Source organism: Symsagittifera roscoffensis, chromosome 2, assembly GCF_963678635.1.
Source record: "Symsagittifera roscoffensis chromosome 2, txSymRosc1.1, whole genome shotgun sequence".
NCBI lineage: Eukaryota > Metazoa > Xenacoelomorpha > Acoela > Convolutidae > Symsagittifera > Symsagittifera roscoffensis.
The window spans coordinates 30,386,688-30,401,216 of record NC_087063.1 but is presented as its reverse complement, the minus strand read 5'-3'; the positions used below and the strand labels follow the sequence as shown (position 1 = coordinate 30,401,216).

The 14,529-nt window shown below is 39.4% G+C and overlaps 1 protein-coding gene across 1 annotated transcript; it reads right to left on the bottom strand.

Moving 5' to 3' along the window:
* Positions 1-3,259: 3,259 nt before the first annotated feature.
* Positions 3,260-14,169, bottom strand: LOC134839607 (uncharacterized). Its single transcript, XM_063855213.1, has 2 exons — positions 9,874-14,169; positions 3,260-4,162 (listed from the first exon to the last, which is right to left on the bottom strand). The coding sequence occupies exons 1-2, from the start codon at positions 14,071-14,073 to the stop codon at positions 3,836-3,838; spliced, it is 4,527 nt and encodes a 1,508-aa protein (XP_063711283.1). The 5' UTR covers positions 14,074-14,169; the 3' UTR covers positions 3,260-3,835.
* Between the last annotated feature and the right edge of the window lie 360 nt (positions 14,170-14,529).

Genomic DNA, 14,529 nt, shown 5'->3' with positions numbered 1-14,529 from the left:
AAAACCATCGCAAGAATTGAATGGCCTTCTAGCGGTTCTTTAAAGCCAAAGGTTAGCGGTTCGAGCAATTTTTTCAACAAAAAACTTCTCAAACCGATCAAGCGTTGCTAGAAAACCTCTTACAAAGTTCAAATCTTGAAATGTTTTTGAGCGGGATCTCTACCCGGGTATGGTCGAGCACTGTCAAGCACATTTTTTTGTTCGAGTATGGCCGGAAAATTTTTTTGCTTGGGTCGAGCACGGTCGAGTACATGTTTTTCGTCGAGCGCGGTCTAAACATTTACTTGGGTCGAGCACGGTCGAAACCTATCTTGCTTGGATCAGGCATGGTCGAGTGCAAATTTTTCGTCGAGCACGATCTAAACATTTCTTTCTTGGGTCGAGCACGTTGGAGTAATGTTTTTTTTTGGTCGAGCACGTTGGAGCAATGTTTTTTTTTTGGTCGAGCACGGTCGAAACATATCTTGTTTGGGTCAAGCACGGTCGAATACATATTTTTCGTCGAGCACGATCTAAACATTTCTTTCTTGGATCGAGCACGGTCGAAGCATACCATATTTTGGTCGAGACGGTCGAAACGTACCAAGTTATCTTCGCTCTTAACGAGTTATCTTCGCTCTAAATTGTCTATGTAAATTGACACCGCTGAGGCCACTCAGTGAGATTGGAGTTGCCCGCAGTGTGATCAGAGTTCTCCAAAGCCAAGAGGGCTTAAAAGTGCTTTCGTTGATTTCGCTCAAACGGTAGGAAATTTTGAAATCAAAAACGCCCAATTTCAGTCGACTATTGAAACAGAAGCTTGGCGTAGACGACGTCACCAAACTATAGTGGAAATGTCGAATGATCTGTGGTTGTGGAACCTTAATATTTTAAGAGGTTGTTTTAAAACGCCAGAAACAGATGCTGAAATGGGTGCGGCGGTATTGAGGACAGAACCAGAAATCAACAAGTCGTTTCAATTATCCCCTCTGTTGGCACCCTGGGGTTGGATGCATTTTAGAGCCCCTTGTCTGATCAACGAGATCCATACTCATTTTTCAAAGAGGACGTTGGATCAAATCAAGCATGAAGGAATCACGGTGACGAAACATTGACTCTGTGAAGAGGGCGTCTTAGGAACTTTTCTTGACGCAAAAACTGAACGAAAATGAGGACTCGTAAAACGAATCCAATTTTTGAATGCTTGGGACTGAGATGGACAGCAAGCTTACTGGCAAATAGGATGATGTTAGAAGTTAAATTGGCCGTGCAAGCGCCTGTTTTGCGAGCCTTTGAAACGAATGAGAGAAGATAGAATTAATGTTTTCGTAGATTTCATATATCCATACTTTGTAGACTGAAAACGTTTGCTGCAGTCTTGCATTGCACCTTTTTCGCTACGAGAGTGTGACGAGGCAATGAATGAGTTAACCGGGATCTTGAGAACCTGAAAAGCTAGAAGAAAAAAATCAGGGCTTCAAGTGGAAGAGCCAGTCTCACGAGGACGAGGGGTGTCGGCTTCGAAGGTAACTCCAATGGTAGTCGCTTATGTCAGTAAGGATACTCTGAGAAAAGCTCTGTTGACTCCAGCTCTTTTTGAGACAGTACCAGATTGCAAGTAAAGAAATAAAAACCCAGGGCAACCTATGTATGTACCCTATGTATTCGGTAGACAAACAGTGGATGACAAAATTTTATAAAATGTGGCGTCGAATTATCAATTGCCAAAGAAGGTTGCTCAGACGTGGGACAACGACGACGAAATTGAGCCTCCCGCAGCTTATGGAATCCCTCCAAACCATTGCCCGAAATACGAAGTTGCAACATGAATAGCCTTGCAGAAAGGCGATCAATGGCGCTGCCAGAGTACCTTTCCTGAGAACCCATCAGAAGAAGTTTTGGAAAAAACTATCGTGGAAATACGAGAACGACGGAGTGGGCCATGATCACGATAACCTCCATTAAATTAATGAGGTCAGCTGTGCCACGTTTCACTACTATAAGCCTGAAATCAAGATGGCATTAAACAGGGAACTGATGCACGAAATACCAAAAAACTGGATGCGAGGAAATAACTAAACTGGTGAGGTGCTCACAGATTTAGCGATCATTTCATACATGATCTAGATAAACAATGCGATCCACTGGCCAGTTTCTTTGTCATCAAGTAATTTAAGCGGTAAATATCAGGGACAAAATTCATTTGAAAGAAACTTCAGGCAAACTAAATTGTAATAATACATACACCCAACAATAATACATACACCCAATAATACATACACCAAATAATACATTACTCATAAAAAAACAACATACTTTTTTCCATTATTTTTCAATTATAGAACTTCTAACCAAAAGCTACTATGGATACTTTAAATGCAGACGGAATATATAGGGCTTCATTCATTTAACTCATCCAAAAATGCAAACTTTTTCAATCAAAATTATTACAATGAATTTTTTTTCATATTTTTTGTACAATGAAATTATCATTACGCAGTTTATGGGGCATGCGTTCAAAATATATGAAGAAATGGTTTAAGTTGCAATCAGTTCGGTAAATACAAGGTTCTCATGAATGCGAATTGATAAATACACATTTAATGACCCACATATGGTCTTAAAAGCAGAGGCGGATCTAGGATTTTCTCGAGGGGGGGGGGGGCGGATTTTCAAAAAAATTTCGAAAATTTTGACGACCATTTTTTTAGGTCGACCAAATTGATTTTTCGAGCTCTCCTAAAGCACCACTAAAAAGACGCTGTTCTCGCAAAATTTTCGGGCCGTTTTTGGGCACTTTTTGGAAAATGTTGACAAATAAATCGCGTTTTTTTTGGCGCGCGCTCCCCCTCAAAGTTAGTATATATTGGCGCCAAAGGCGCCCTTGGAAAATTTTTAGGGTTGGTCGGCCACAAATGGATTTCTTAAAAAGTACAAAAGGGGGGACCCTTTGGGTCGGCAGGGGGTCGAATCCCTGATGGGGGCGTCTGCCCCCCCCCCCCCTAAATCCGCCCCTGCTGAAAGCATCAAAAGAAAATTAATTCGAGCTCGAAAAGTTGGTCGAATTACAAGCGAGAGAGCAAATGATAGACTAGAAAAAACTTAAGTCAACTTTAAAGTTTTTGATACTTATAATCTATTATCGTTGATTTTTTCAGGTTTGCTGTTTTTGAAAGTGTTGCAATCATAATTGATTCTAATCGATTCAAAGTTTTTCTGTAGAAACTATAGTCATTTATAATAGATTACAAAAAAATTTAATCTTTGGAAAATTGTCACGATTAGAATCGATTAGAAATTTTTTAAGCAAGTAAATTTGGGATTATAAATAATTAAATATAAATGTCGAACAATCTGAATGAAAATCCATAATAAACAATTAGCTAAAACTAAACTTAAGTTATATTTTCCAGGAACTCAATGGTACATTTGTCGATACATTTTTCGTCGAATTTTTAGGAGCCTCAAGTTCATTCGTTTGTTACTTTTTTTGCTGGTTTTTCTGTTTTAGTACTATAGATGAGTCAGTGAAGTATATAAAAAAGCAATTGGCTCTGGATTACAGTCGCATTTTTACACTCTCCCTCTAAAAAACCCATTTATTTCAACTCCTAGAAATATCAATCCTTTAAAAAGATAAACTGACAAGAAAATAGAAAACAGCGAAATTTGAAAATAGCAACGTTACCTTTAATAGAGGGAGAGGGGATTGTTAGAGATGTAGCTTTAGTCCGTATATAATTCATTAGTTCATACACTACGTAATCGTTCTAATATTAAATTTGATTAGTTTTCGTTTCAATGGATTTTGCAATGCGGCAAAATTTTTTCCCCTTATCCAGAACGTCTGCTTATTTTACACGTTGGGAACTGCCTCTCGAGCCAGCTGGTACATCTTTTCGGCACATTCGATAGTATCTTTTGTGTCTTCTGGTGTGATGAGGGACCCTGAAGTTGTCATATGGTCTGGATGTGGTTGGTGCAGATAGCTGAGTTGGTTCAACTTCTCCAACATTTTGTTAACTACTTCCAGTGTTTCAATTGACTTGGAGCTCACATTAATCAAGATTTCAATTAAAAACAGAGCGCGCTCAGCTACTTTTTGGTCTGACCTGCGCTTATATGATATGTTTGCATTTCCGTCCTTCATGAAGATCAAAACCACCAAAGAGTTCTCGATAACCTACAAAGAGAAAATAAAGAATCGAAATTTACTATCCTTGCGTTTTAATTGGTGACCTACAAATTTTGCCAAAGGGACCAGGGGCGGACTTAAGATTTTCTCGAGGGGGATTTTCATAATTTGTTTTTAAATTTTGTCGACCTTTTGTTTCCCGGGTCGAGATCCCGCTCAAAAACCGCTCAAGATTTGAGCGGTTTTCCAGCAAGATTTGAGCGGTTTGGGCGGTTTTTTTGGAAAAACCGCTCGAACCGCTCAAATCTTGCTTGAAAAACCGCTCAAAAACCGCTCATTTCTTGCGGTGATTTTTGAACGGTTTTTCAAGCAAGATTTGAGCGGTTTTTGAGCGGTCTTCCCGGGTCGAGGTCCCAGACTCAACGTTTCTCTTCTCTGCAAAACTCGAACGAACACGTTCATCCAGGGGCGACCAATATGTAGTAATTTTCCAAAAAGTGCCCAAAAACAGCATTTTTGACCAGCTCTTCACGTCAACAACCCCACCCCCCCCCCCCCCCCCCCCAACGTACCCTAGTAAGAGGTGGGGGGGGGGGGGGGTTGGTGTGCGATCTTACAATCGAGTATTTTTGTTATTTTGTAGAGACTGACAATAAAAATCCTGACAGTATATTTGTTGTGCATGTGTCTAAAACATTGAACATATTCAGTAGAACAAATACAGCGAACAAGTAAGAGGTGGGGGGGGGGGGGTTAATCTGCGATCTTATAATCGATTATTTTTGTTATTTTGTAGAGACTGACAATAAAAATCCTGACAGTATATTTGTTGTGCATGTGTCTAAAACATTGAACATATTCAGTAGAACAAATACAGCGAATATTAAGCTTCCAGCAAGTACGCATAGACTAACGGATAAGTCGTCTGACTTCGAATCAGAAGATTGCGGGTTCAAATCCCTCGGTGGTCGACTTTTTATTATTAAATCTTGCGCGGTTTTTTTTAGGTAAACCGCTCAAAACCGTTCAAACCTTGCGCGATTTTTGAGCGGTTTTTTTAGATAAACCGTTCAAAAAAAGGCTCAAACCGCTCATTTTGAAGCAAGATTTTGAGCATAATTGTCTAAAAAAAACGCTCAAACCGCTCAAATCTTGCTTCAATTTAGGTGAAAAATTTCGACTCGGGTTATATAAATCGACCAAATTGATTTTCTTATCGCTCGCAGGCAAATTTTGAAATAAAAACAGGCCAAAAACAAAAAAAAAACATTTTTAGGCTCTTGTTTTGAAAAATTTGACAAAAAAAAATTTTTCGGCGCGCGCTCCCCCTTAAACTTGGTATATAGTGCGTGCCAAATCGAGGCATATCAGACCGAGGGGACTGGAAAAAGATTCTGCGCGGGAACTTCAAGGCCCTGGGCTAACTGTTTTTTATTACTGTGGAGTATATCTGCAACCGATCAATGTACACTTTTCATTGAAATCAGATGACTTTTGGTTATCTCGTAAACATATCTATGCATATTTATACATTTAAATAAAAAATATATACACTTGATCTTTGATATTGTTCAAAATTTATAGTTTTTCAATAACTCTTTTTCCCAAAAACCTATTCGATATGGTTCAAGGAGCACTCGGAACTTTCAGGCCCTTGCCATTTTGTACGAGCAGTCTTGTTTTTTTTAAATTTCTCTTATAATTTGATATTCAAGAAGAAGGAAGAAAGTATGACCCAGATGAAGAGCCAAGTTTAATGCATAGGATATGCTTAAAAGGCTCTCAATAATTTTGCTTAAAAGGCTTTTTTTGCCTGATGACTTTTGCATAAAATTACCGCAAAAAATATTCAGAGCCTTTTAAGCCATATCAAAATCATTAAATTTGGCTCTTCATCTGGGTCGAAATTTCCGCATTCTTCTGGAATAACCGAAACATCAGAGAACCTTATTGGAAAAAGAAGACTGCTCGTATATCAGCGCAAAGCCCTGAATGTTCCGACTGCCCCTTAACCCATATAAACAATGACGGCACAAGAGGAGGAAAAATGGAAAAACAAGTAATTTGTTCGAGCGGAACAATGGAAGCGATCCGAGAGATCCAACGAGAAGATAAAAACATGATGAATGGGAATGTGATCAAAGACCGTTTTAAAGAATAAGGAGAAGACGATGAGATAGATTAAATATCAGGCTAAAGAGGAAATGGATGGGAGGACGGTTATTAAGACGAAAAAGAGATAAGAAAAAGACAAAACGGAAGTCAACTGAGACGAGGACCAGAAAGAAAACCGATGAATGTTACGGTCGGCCAACCAAGAACTGCGATGTTCCAACATGCGCGGTAGCGGAGAACGGAGTCACGATACAGAGATAGAGTGTGTGTGGCGCAGCCCAGACGCAGGAAACCAGCATGGAAGAAATGCTGGAAGAGACAGCAAGAAGAGAAATATAATGGCTCAGCACACTAGACATGGGGAACAGCTGCAGCTTCGAGAATAGCCTAGAACAAAGGCAGAACAGTGAGACCGAGGGGGTCACGCAGAGAAAGCAGAAGAAGACAGAATAGATGAGATTGCGATAACAGCTTCTACGCAGTTGGAGATGGCAGATTTCATTGCTCAAGCTCGAGTCAAGGCAGATGATGCTAAATGTGCTTGTGAAGGGTATCAGACCCTAACTTATCGGCTATACATGAATCGGATCGTGAATGCCTGAGCCAACCCAACAATGTTTTTTCTCGGGACAAAACGAGTTGGGAGAATGTACTGGACACACACACACACACACACACACACACACACACACACACACACACTCTCTCTCTCTCTCTCTCTCTATCTACCGCGCATCTTTTTGGCGTGTTGGAACCTCGCAGTTCTTGGTTGGCCGACCGTAACATTCATCGGTTTTCTTTCTCGTACTCGTCTCAGTTGGCTTCCATTTTGTCTTTTTCTCATCCTTTTTTTGTCTTGATATCCGTGAGAATGTAGTAAACACTTATAGAGATCATTTTGAACTGAGTTTATTTATCAACGACACAATGCTTAACCAGGATTTCGGTAATACGTCAGCAGCAGATAACGAAATGACTGTGTCTAATTATTTTGTGATTGTCTAGATCACTGATCGGAAATTCACAATGAATGACAACACTAATCAGACCAGATCTTGCTGACCGAATGAACAATGTCTTGAGCCTACTGAACACGAGATCAATATGAGATGTCATAAGAACGCTCAAAAGTGTCGTACGATAGTACAAGAGACGACCAATACACGAGAACAAATTAAGAATTTTTATAGCAAGTTACCTTTAGATTTTTGCGGGGACGCGACCTACAAAAGAAGGAATCGACAATGGGCCAAATGGGAGTCGTTGGGCCAAAAAACAGTGATCAAGTGTAGGTGATTCACTGGCAATCGAGAAGGGTGCGACGGACACACAGATAATTTTGGTGCAGAGACATATGCGACAAGGCTGACGAAAGAGGAGTGCGTATACTGGGGAACTATTTTTTACGACCTGGGACTACGAGATAATTTCGATTTATTTACGGCGTTAACTGACATGTGAAATTGCCTAGACAAGATATTGCAGTGGTGAGATCGATGGTGAAAAGCGAAGGACGAAATTATTATTATATCCCGACGACGATGATGATAGCAGACTGTCTGACCAAATCAATGATCGGTAGGGACTTGATGTGCGTGATCGAATCCGGAAAACTGATGTAAATCGACTTTACCAATGACAATGCGTTGAAAGCGATGAGCACGTATGCCCGATTGGCTACAAGGAAAAAGATGTGATTAGTCTTGAAATGTAGAAGATGTTCAAACTATACCCTTAACTACTTGGTATACAGAAAACTAAGTTGATTTGATTTAGGTCAGATTGACATAGGAAAGGAGAATGTTGAAAGTTGAACTATATAGTAGAGATCAATTTATCGAACTTGGCTGCGACCAAGTCTAGACGTTTGACCTGCAGGGTCGGTAGTAACTATGATAACATATGCGTTCTGAAAAAGAACCAAGCAAATCAATGAGATTAAACATGCAACACAGTCGTCCTCTTGAGCAAACATTTAACAGGAGTGACTTAAGAAAATATTTTAGCAGCGCGACTTGAATAAAAATTTTAGTAGCACGACTTAAGTAAGGCTGACGACGCGACTTTTGTAAAGACTGACGGCGCGACCTTAAGAAGGAATTTAGCGGTGCGACTTAAGAAAAGACCTTAATGTCACGATCTGAGAAAGGACATGAGCGGCGCGACTCAGGATTTTTTTAAAAATTTTTACTCAGTCGCACAGGTCACGGCGGTTTGTTATGTTGTGCCAGTCCGATATTTGCAATTTTTAATCGTGCCGATCGCTTCATTTTCTTAAGTCGTGCCGGTCTCGGTGAGTTCTTAAGTCGCGCCGGTTGCGGTGTTTATCTCCGGAAATGGCAGTTTTCAGTCGCGCCATTTCCTTATGTTGCACAGGTTTCGATGGTTTTTTAAATCGCGCAGATTGTGTTTGTTTTTTTTTTCAATCGCGCCGGGTTTGAATTACCAAGTTTTAGTTGCGCCGGTCTAAAATTGCCAATATAAAGTCGCGAGCGCCAGATATTTTCGGCAAAAAAAGAGTCTCTATAGGGTTTTAAGTCAGCTTGAAAATCAAACTAATCGATATATAAAACTGCACAAAATTGCTCCCGCCTCTGAGTCACAGTAATCATTCAAAAACATTTAGTAGCATGAAAAACTATTTGCTTCCCGAAAAAAAAAATTTTTTTTTAAAACGTTCTTTTCCTTAAAAACAGCATGTAATTAGGTAAAAAAAGAAGAGTCAGAGTAGCAGTCAACACCTTTTCATTCGCCAACAGATGGCTGTATACTGTAATACCGATTATTCAACGGCATTGTAACTACAGCGTTCCCAAACATCCTATGTCTGTAACAAGGATAGCCAGCTACTGTGCAAGTAGCTCAGAATGTTTCGACCACAGTCTTAGAAATAAAAAAAAAAACATTTTTTTTAGATTAATGTTGTTATTTTTTCAGCATGGTGTGATAAAAATATCTGAACAAATAAAAAGAACTTATTTGACTGTCATAGTAAAAAGGCCATTCGAAAAACAGTTTTTGAAGAAAATTGACTAGAAAAACGAAAAAAAAATTGTAAAAAAAACTTACTGAAATTTTTGAAATTTTAACCTTTGTTTAGAAAATTGCGCTAAAAAACTTCAAAAACTACTTTCGTTTGAGTACAACCAGGTTTTCACGGCTTTAAGTAAGCTTAAATGAGCTATTGTAAGCCTACACGCTCACACCATTTTATTTCGAAATTAGCCCAAAAATCAAAATTTTCAATCCGGTTTTTCTCGGCACTGTAAAAAAAATTTGAAATTTTTTTTAAAGTTGATCAAATCACGACTGAAAGGACTTGAATATAATATATCACTTGACCCATTCCGATAATTAACAAAAAAACTAAAACACACCCGAATACAAAGTTCCTCCCCATTTTTCAAATGGTCGCAACAAAAATTCTAATGCTCATCGGGTAGATGCAAAAATACGCCCAGACTATGGAGAAGCTTAGTGTATTTCGTTTAGCTTAGTTTATTTTGCGACAAGATAGCTATGATGCTTTTATGGGGTCTCTTTTTGGGGCTTTTGTTTTAAGGCTTTTTTTGAAATTGATCCTCGTACTAAAACCTATTTACACTCTTAAGGGGTGGTCGGAACAAAATCTATTTGTGACTTACCTTCAAGGAAATGTCGACAATCCAATTTCTGTTTCTTTCTCGAATCGAAGTATTCCTTTCTTCCACGTTTTCGCCCAGAAATTTGAAATGATTACGAGCTTGCTGGAGCCAGAGCTTGGCTAGAACTGGGTGTGGCTGCTGGAACGATTCACTACGGAACTGCACTCTTCCTCTTGTAATCGGAGCTTGTCTTGGTTCGTTCACATTTCTCACTTCTAACTGGATCTTGTAGGCAGCTATATGCTGCTCCATTCGCTCATAGTGACGCTTAACAAAGTTTTGTACAATACTTGCAGGCTCCGAACTTTCTGTCTCAATTGCTCTGTATGTGTCGACATTTCCAGTCATGATTTCGTTTCTTTTCACTTCGGTTTGTGTTTTTATGGCATCTTGAAGTACCCTCATTAGTGTTTGTTGCTGGTCAGCGTTAGGATACTTATTCAAAATGGTTTGCACATATCGAAGTTCTAGTTCACTCATGTTGGATTCCAGGTGATCACCTGGTTTTTGGCTTTTGACAGCAGTCCACACACTCTGTTTGATATTTTCTACATCGCGTTTTAATTGCTCCTCCAAAGAGCAACCCTCGGTAGACGGGTTCTCGGGTTGATTTGATTCAGTGACAAGTTTTTCGTGAAAACTAAATAGCTCTTTTCTTTCCACGTCCTTAAACAAACAGCTGCCAAGTTGTATTTTAAACAATTGCTCACTGGGTTCGGACAACGACGAGTTTTCACTGGAGTTGATTTCACTAATGAGCTTTCCGTATTTGAAGATTGGCTCGCCGTCATCATTAGTACTTACTTTAACGGCTACGAAATCACCAGTTGCTATTTTACTGTCTATGTCGTAATTTATAAGCGCAAGATAAGCAATGGGAATGAAGTTTCCGATGAAAGCATCTTGTTTGTCGCTTGAGTTTTGAACTAATGGTGGTATTCGATTCTTCTGCATCAAAGCATCTTCTTCTGCTTCACTTTGACTGAAGAACAAAAATTCAGTCAGAAAATTAATAACCGACGTGTCTAAATTGCTGGACAAATTGAGCTTATGACAATTAAACAAGGTTCGTGTTATTTTCTGGAGGAGGTTGTTCTTTTTTTGTTCATTTTCATAAGAATCAGTGTTCACGTTGTCCCAAAATTGGAAAAATATCTCCAGATTAGGGTTTTCTCGGCATTGAAAATCCCTTACAAACAAATCGCTTATTTTGCCACCCCTCTTGTTGATTGTGTATCGAGAGAACAGCTTTTTTACAGGGTACAATTTGGTTTGTTTTAAGTATTCTAAGCACTTTGTTGAAAAAGGCTCGATTCTTAAGCGTTTTGGGTAACGATGAAAGCCGTCTTCATCCACCATTTTGTCTTTATGTTGCAAAACGTGAGCTAACTTCTCAATGAAAGAGTCATTTCTGAGCTTAATCATGATTCGCTCCAATTTGAACTCGTCGGCTGCAGAATTTGCTTCGCTCAATGTAGTTTCGTCGAGTTCAACTCGGCAAATATCGGAGAAAAACTGAGGCCGTAGGGCTTTAGGCAAAAATTTCAAATAGTAAATGTAATCAGAAAAATCATCGTGGATGGTTTGGGCATCTAGCAAGTATCCCGAACAGTCGCTGTCAATGCCACTGACGGTTCCCGTTGAAGTCGAATTCCGTCTCAGTTCGTCATACAACTTTTGATCGTCTATAGCGATAGCGTCACGTATGTCAACTAGTTTTTCGTCTTTTGTCATTAGGTAGATCGGACATTCGATGCTCAAACTTGACAGTTCATTGACTTCAGTCGAAATAAATGATTTCAAGTGTTGGTTAAGTCGACGGAAGCGTTGTTTGGAGTTGGGGTTTCCAGTCCAAACTATCTCGGTCATTATTTCCCCGTGAAATTGATCGATTGCGAAGACAATTTGCTGAAGTGTTATAAACTTCGAGGCACCCAGAATGCTAAGATGGTCCCATATTGCTAAGAACTCATTCGATGGTTCATTTACGTAAGCTTCTAACTCACAATGATTTTGAACAGTACTCACTTCATTGCCAACAGATTTGTGCAGAATACATGCAAAAGATTTACAGATTTGACGAGGAGGGAGGAGTCTGCCATTGGCACTCCTAACACATGGAATGCAAGACAGTCTTTCAAGAATGTTTCTGTCCATTTGACTGCCGCTTGAAGCTTCTTTAGCAATGAAGCCGAAGCATGTCAATATTTTTTGGTCCTGTGGAGCTTTTACTTGAATTAACTTTTCCAAGTTTTTCAAAACAACATCTGCTGTTGGTTTCTTTTGACATCCAGAGTTCCACAACCACTGAAAATTTATATTTTGCAGCAGGATATCACTCGTTTTTGAAGTCAAAACTGGTTCAATGAACTCAACCAAAACCTTGTGGCAGTGGATGAATACTTGGCTTAATGTGCAGTATCCGTGTTTCTCCGTTTCAAAAATGGCCAGACGTCCAATAGCATCGAAATCGTCTGAGGTTAACTTGAGAGCTTTGAAAGCTTCTAAGAAATGACAAAATACTGTGAAGCTGTTTTCACAGTCTGTTTGGGCGCTATAGAGCGAGACGAATTGCCAAAAATAATTTTTCGTTAATTTTTTCACCCCACATTTTAATAATAATGGTCTGAATCTCAAAAACTTGATCGGCAAGAGCTCGGATCTTTTGAAATCACGGAATAAATCACTATTGGGATCAAAAAAGCTTTCGGGTTTCTGTTTGATGTCGTCTTTGTGATTGATGAAATGGCAATCCTGTAAGGAACTTATTAGTACTCGACGCTCTTCGAAGGGCAGATTGCTGTGAATGCTGGAGAGAAATTCCAAATGGACTTCCAAATCTCTAAATTCGAACTTTTCAAACATGATAGGAATTAACATTTCCACGTACATCTGGGTTGTGGTCAATCGAACTATTCCGAGCTTTTTCTGGAATTCTATATGGAGAGGTTTGTTTTCTTGGTGAACATACTTATAACCCACTGACCTTGACAATAACAGTCCGTTTTTAGGAACCTCTCGTGGAATTGAGTACACCTGGGGACCAAGCAAACGGTCAATTTCACCAAAAATTAGGGCAAAAATTGGAAGTTGTCTGAGCTCGATGAAAGATTCTTGATCAATGCACCGAGTATTATTCTCGAATGAGTTTCTGAAGTGGTCATACAACTGTAGTGATTCAGAATCCTTGAAGTCAAATTCATCTTTAATGATATGAAGTATCATGATTTGTTGTTTCACTGTCAAAATTTTAGAGAGAACAGCTGATGCAATTAGTTGGATGTAGCTCTGCTTCGAAGTGGAAACGAGCTCGAAAATTCCGCTGTATTTTTCAGCAAGTACTTCAACTGAACCAATATGCAGGGAAGGAAACGTCACAAAAGTATCAATTTTGCCCCTAGAAATGGGCCGCAGAAAAAAGGTTTGATGTTTGTCATTGCATTGCAAAAGTGACAATTCGCTAAATGTACTATCGTTTTGTATTTCATGTGGCTCAACGCACGTGTCGAGAAATTTCCACACAAGTTCTATCCATCTCGATGTATGAAATAAATCAGCTTGATTAACCTCAATCACACCTCCGCTGCAATATTCGTTGTAATGAGATTTCAAATGAGTAAGAAAATCATTCAAACTCATCTCAACAGTGAGTTTGAGGTTTTTCAGTTGGCCATCAATTTCATGATGCACAATTCGTTCTTTGAGTTGCGGGAAGATTTGCGCGACGCTCAGTGCGCTACTGTACAATTGAACATCTAAGTTTTTACGCAAAATTTTGTCCGCTGTCAAAAAAATGGGTAGATCATCAGCAGATTCTAATTCACGCAGTGTTTTTGAGCTCCAGCTTAGGAATATGACAAGGTTGTTCACGCTCTCAAACACTGATTCTTCAATTTTACTGCAATTATTCGGAATCTGCCGGAGCAAATGAATTAAGTCATCGGGTTTCAGTTTTAATATTGATGTGCCATAGCAGCTCCAAGCATGTGTGTAGCTTGGAGGAATTTGCGTTAGTTTCAAACCCAAGTTTTTCGTTATCTGGTATAACGAACATTTTTGATATTCTGCTGCAACATTTGTAAAATTTTTAACATAATTTATTGATTGAAATTCTTGGAGTTTTCCATCAAAATTAACACAAGGAACCCAAGTGTTTTTGTTCATTTCGTCTAGGAAACCAGTAGTTACAAATGAGGTCATGCTTTCTGTATAACTAAGTGTTGAAGTATCATCTCTACAATTAGGAAATTTTTGCAAAAATTCATTCAGTTGAAACGCACTTCCATCTTCAGTCAATGTAAGAACGAAGTGCAACACAATTTTAGCATAAGCAGGTCCTACTATGTGCTGCAGTACATGTATGTTCCAGGCACTTTTTGGGTCCCGAGGCTCGAGACTGAGCATGCGTCTGGACTCATCCAGGAAGAATTGTCCATTGACCACTACAGGAACCCGAACACTCTCGTTCCTCAGGAGGGCTGAGGCCGCCTCTATCGGAAGATAGCAATAAACGCTAGGAACTGTGCCCTTCAAAGAGTCATCCAGGTATACGGGGAATGCGACTGAAGCATGTTCTTTAACCTTGTATTTTCCTGCAGTGTTCTTACGAATGATGTCAGGAACTGCGCGTTCCGACCCCAATTGCTCAGAAACTAT

Excerpts from the sequence above, each read along its gene's own strand:
- LOC134839607 (XM_063855213.1), bottom strand. The coding sequence starts at position 14,073 with ATGACCTCATTTGTAACTACTGGTTTCCTAGACGAAATGAACAAAAAC. Across the intron at positions 4,163-9,873 it reads TTGTCGACATTTCCTTGAAG|GTTATCGAGAACTCTTTGGT; the intron begins GTAAGTCACAAA and ends TTCTCTTTGTAG.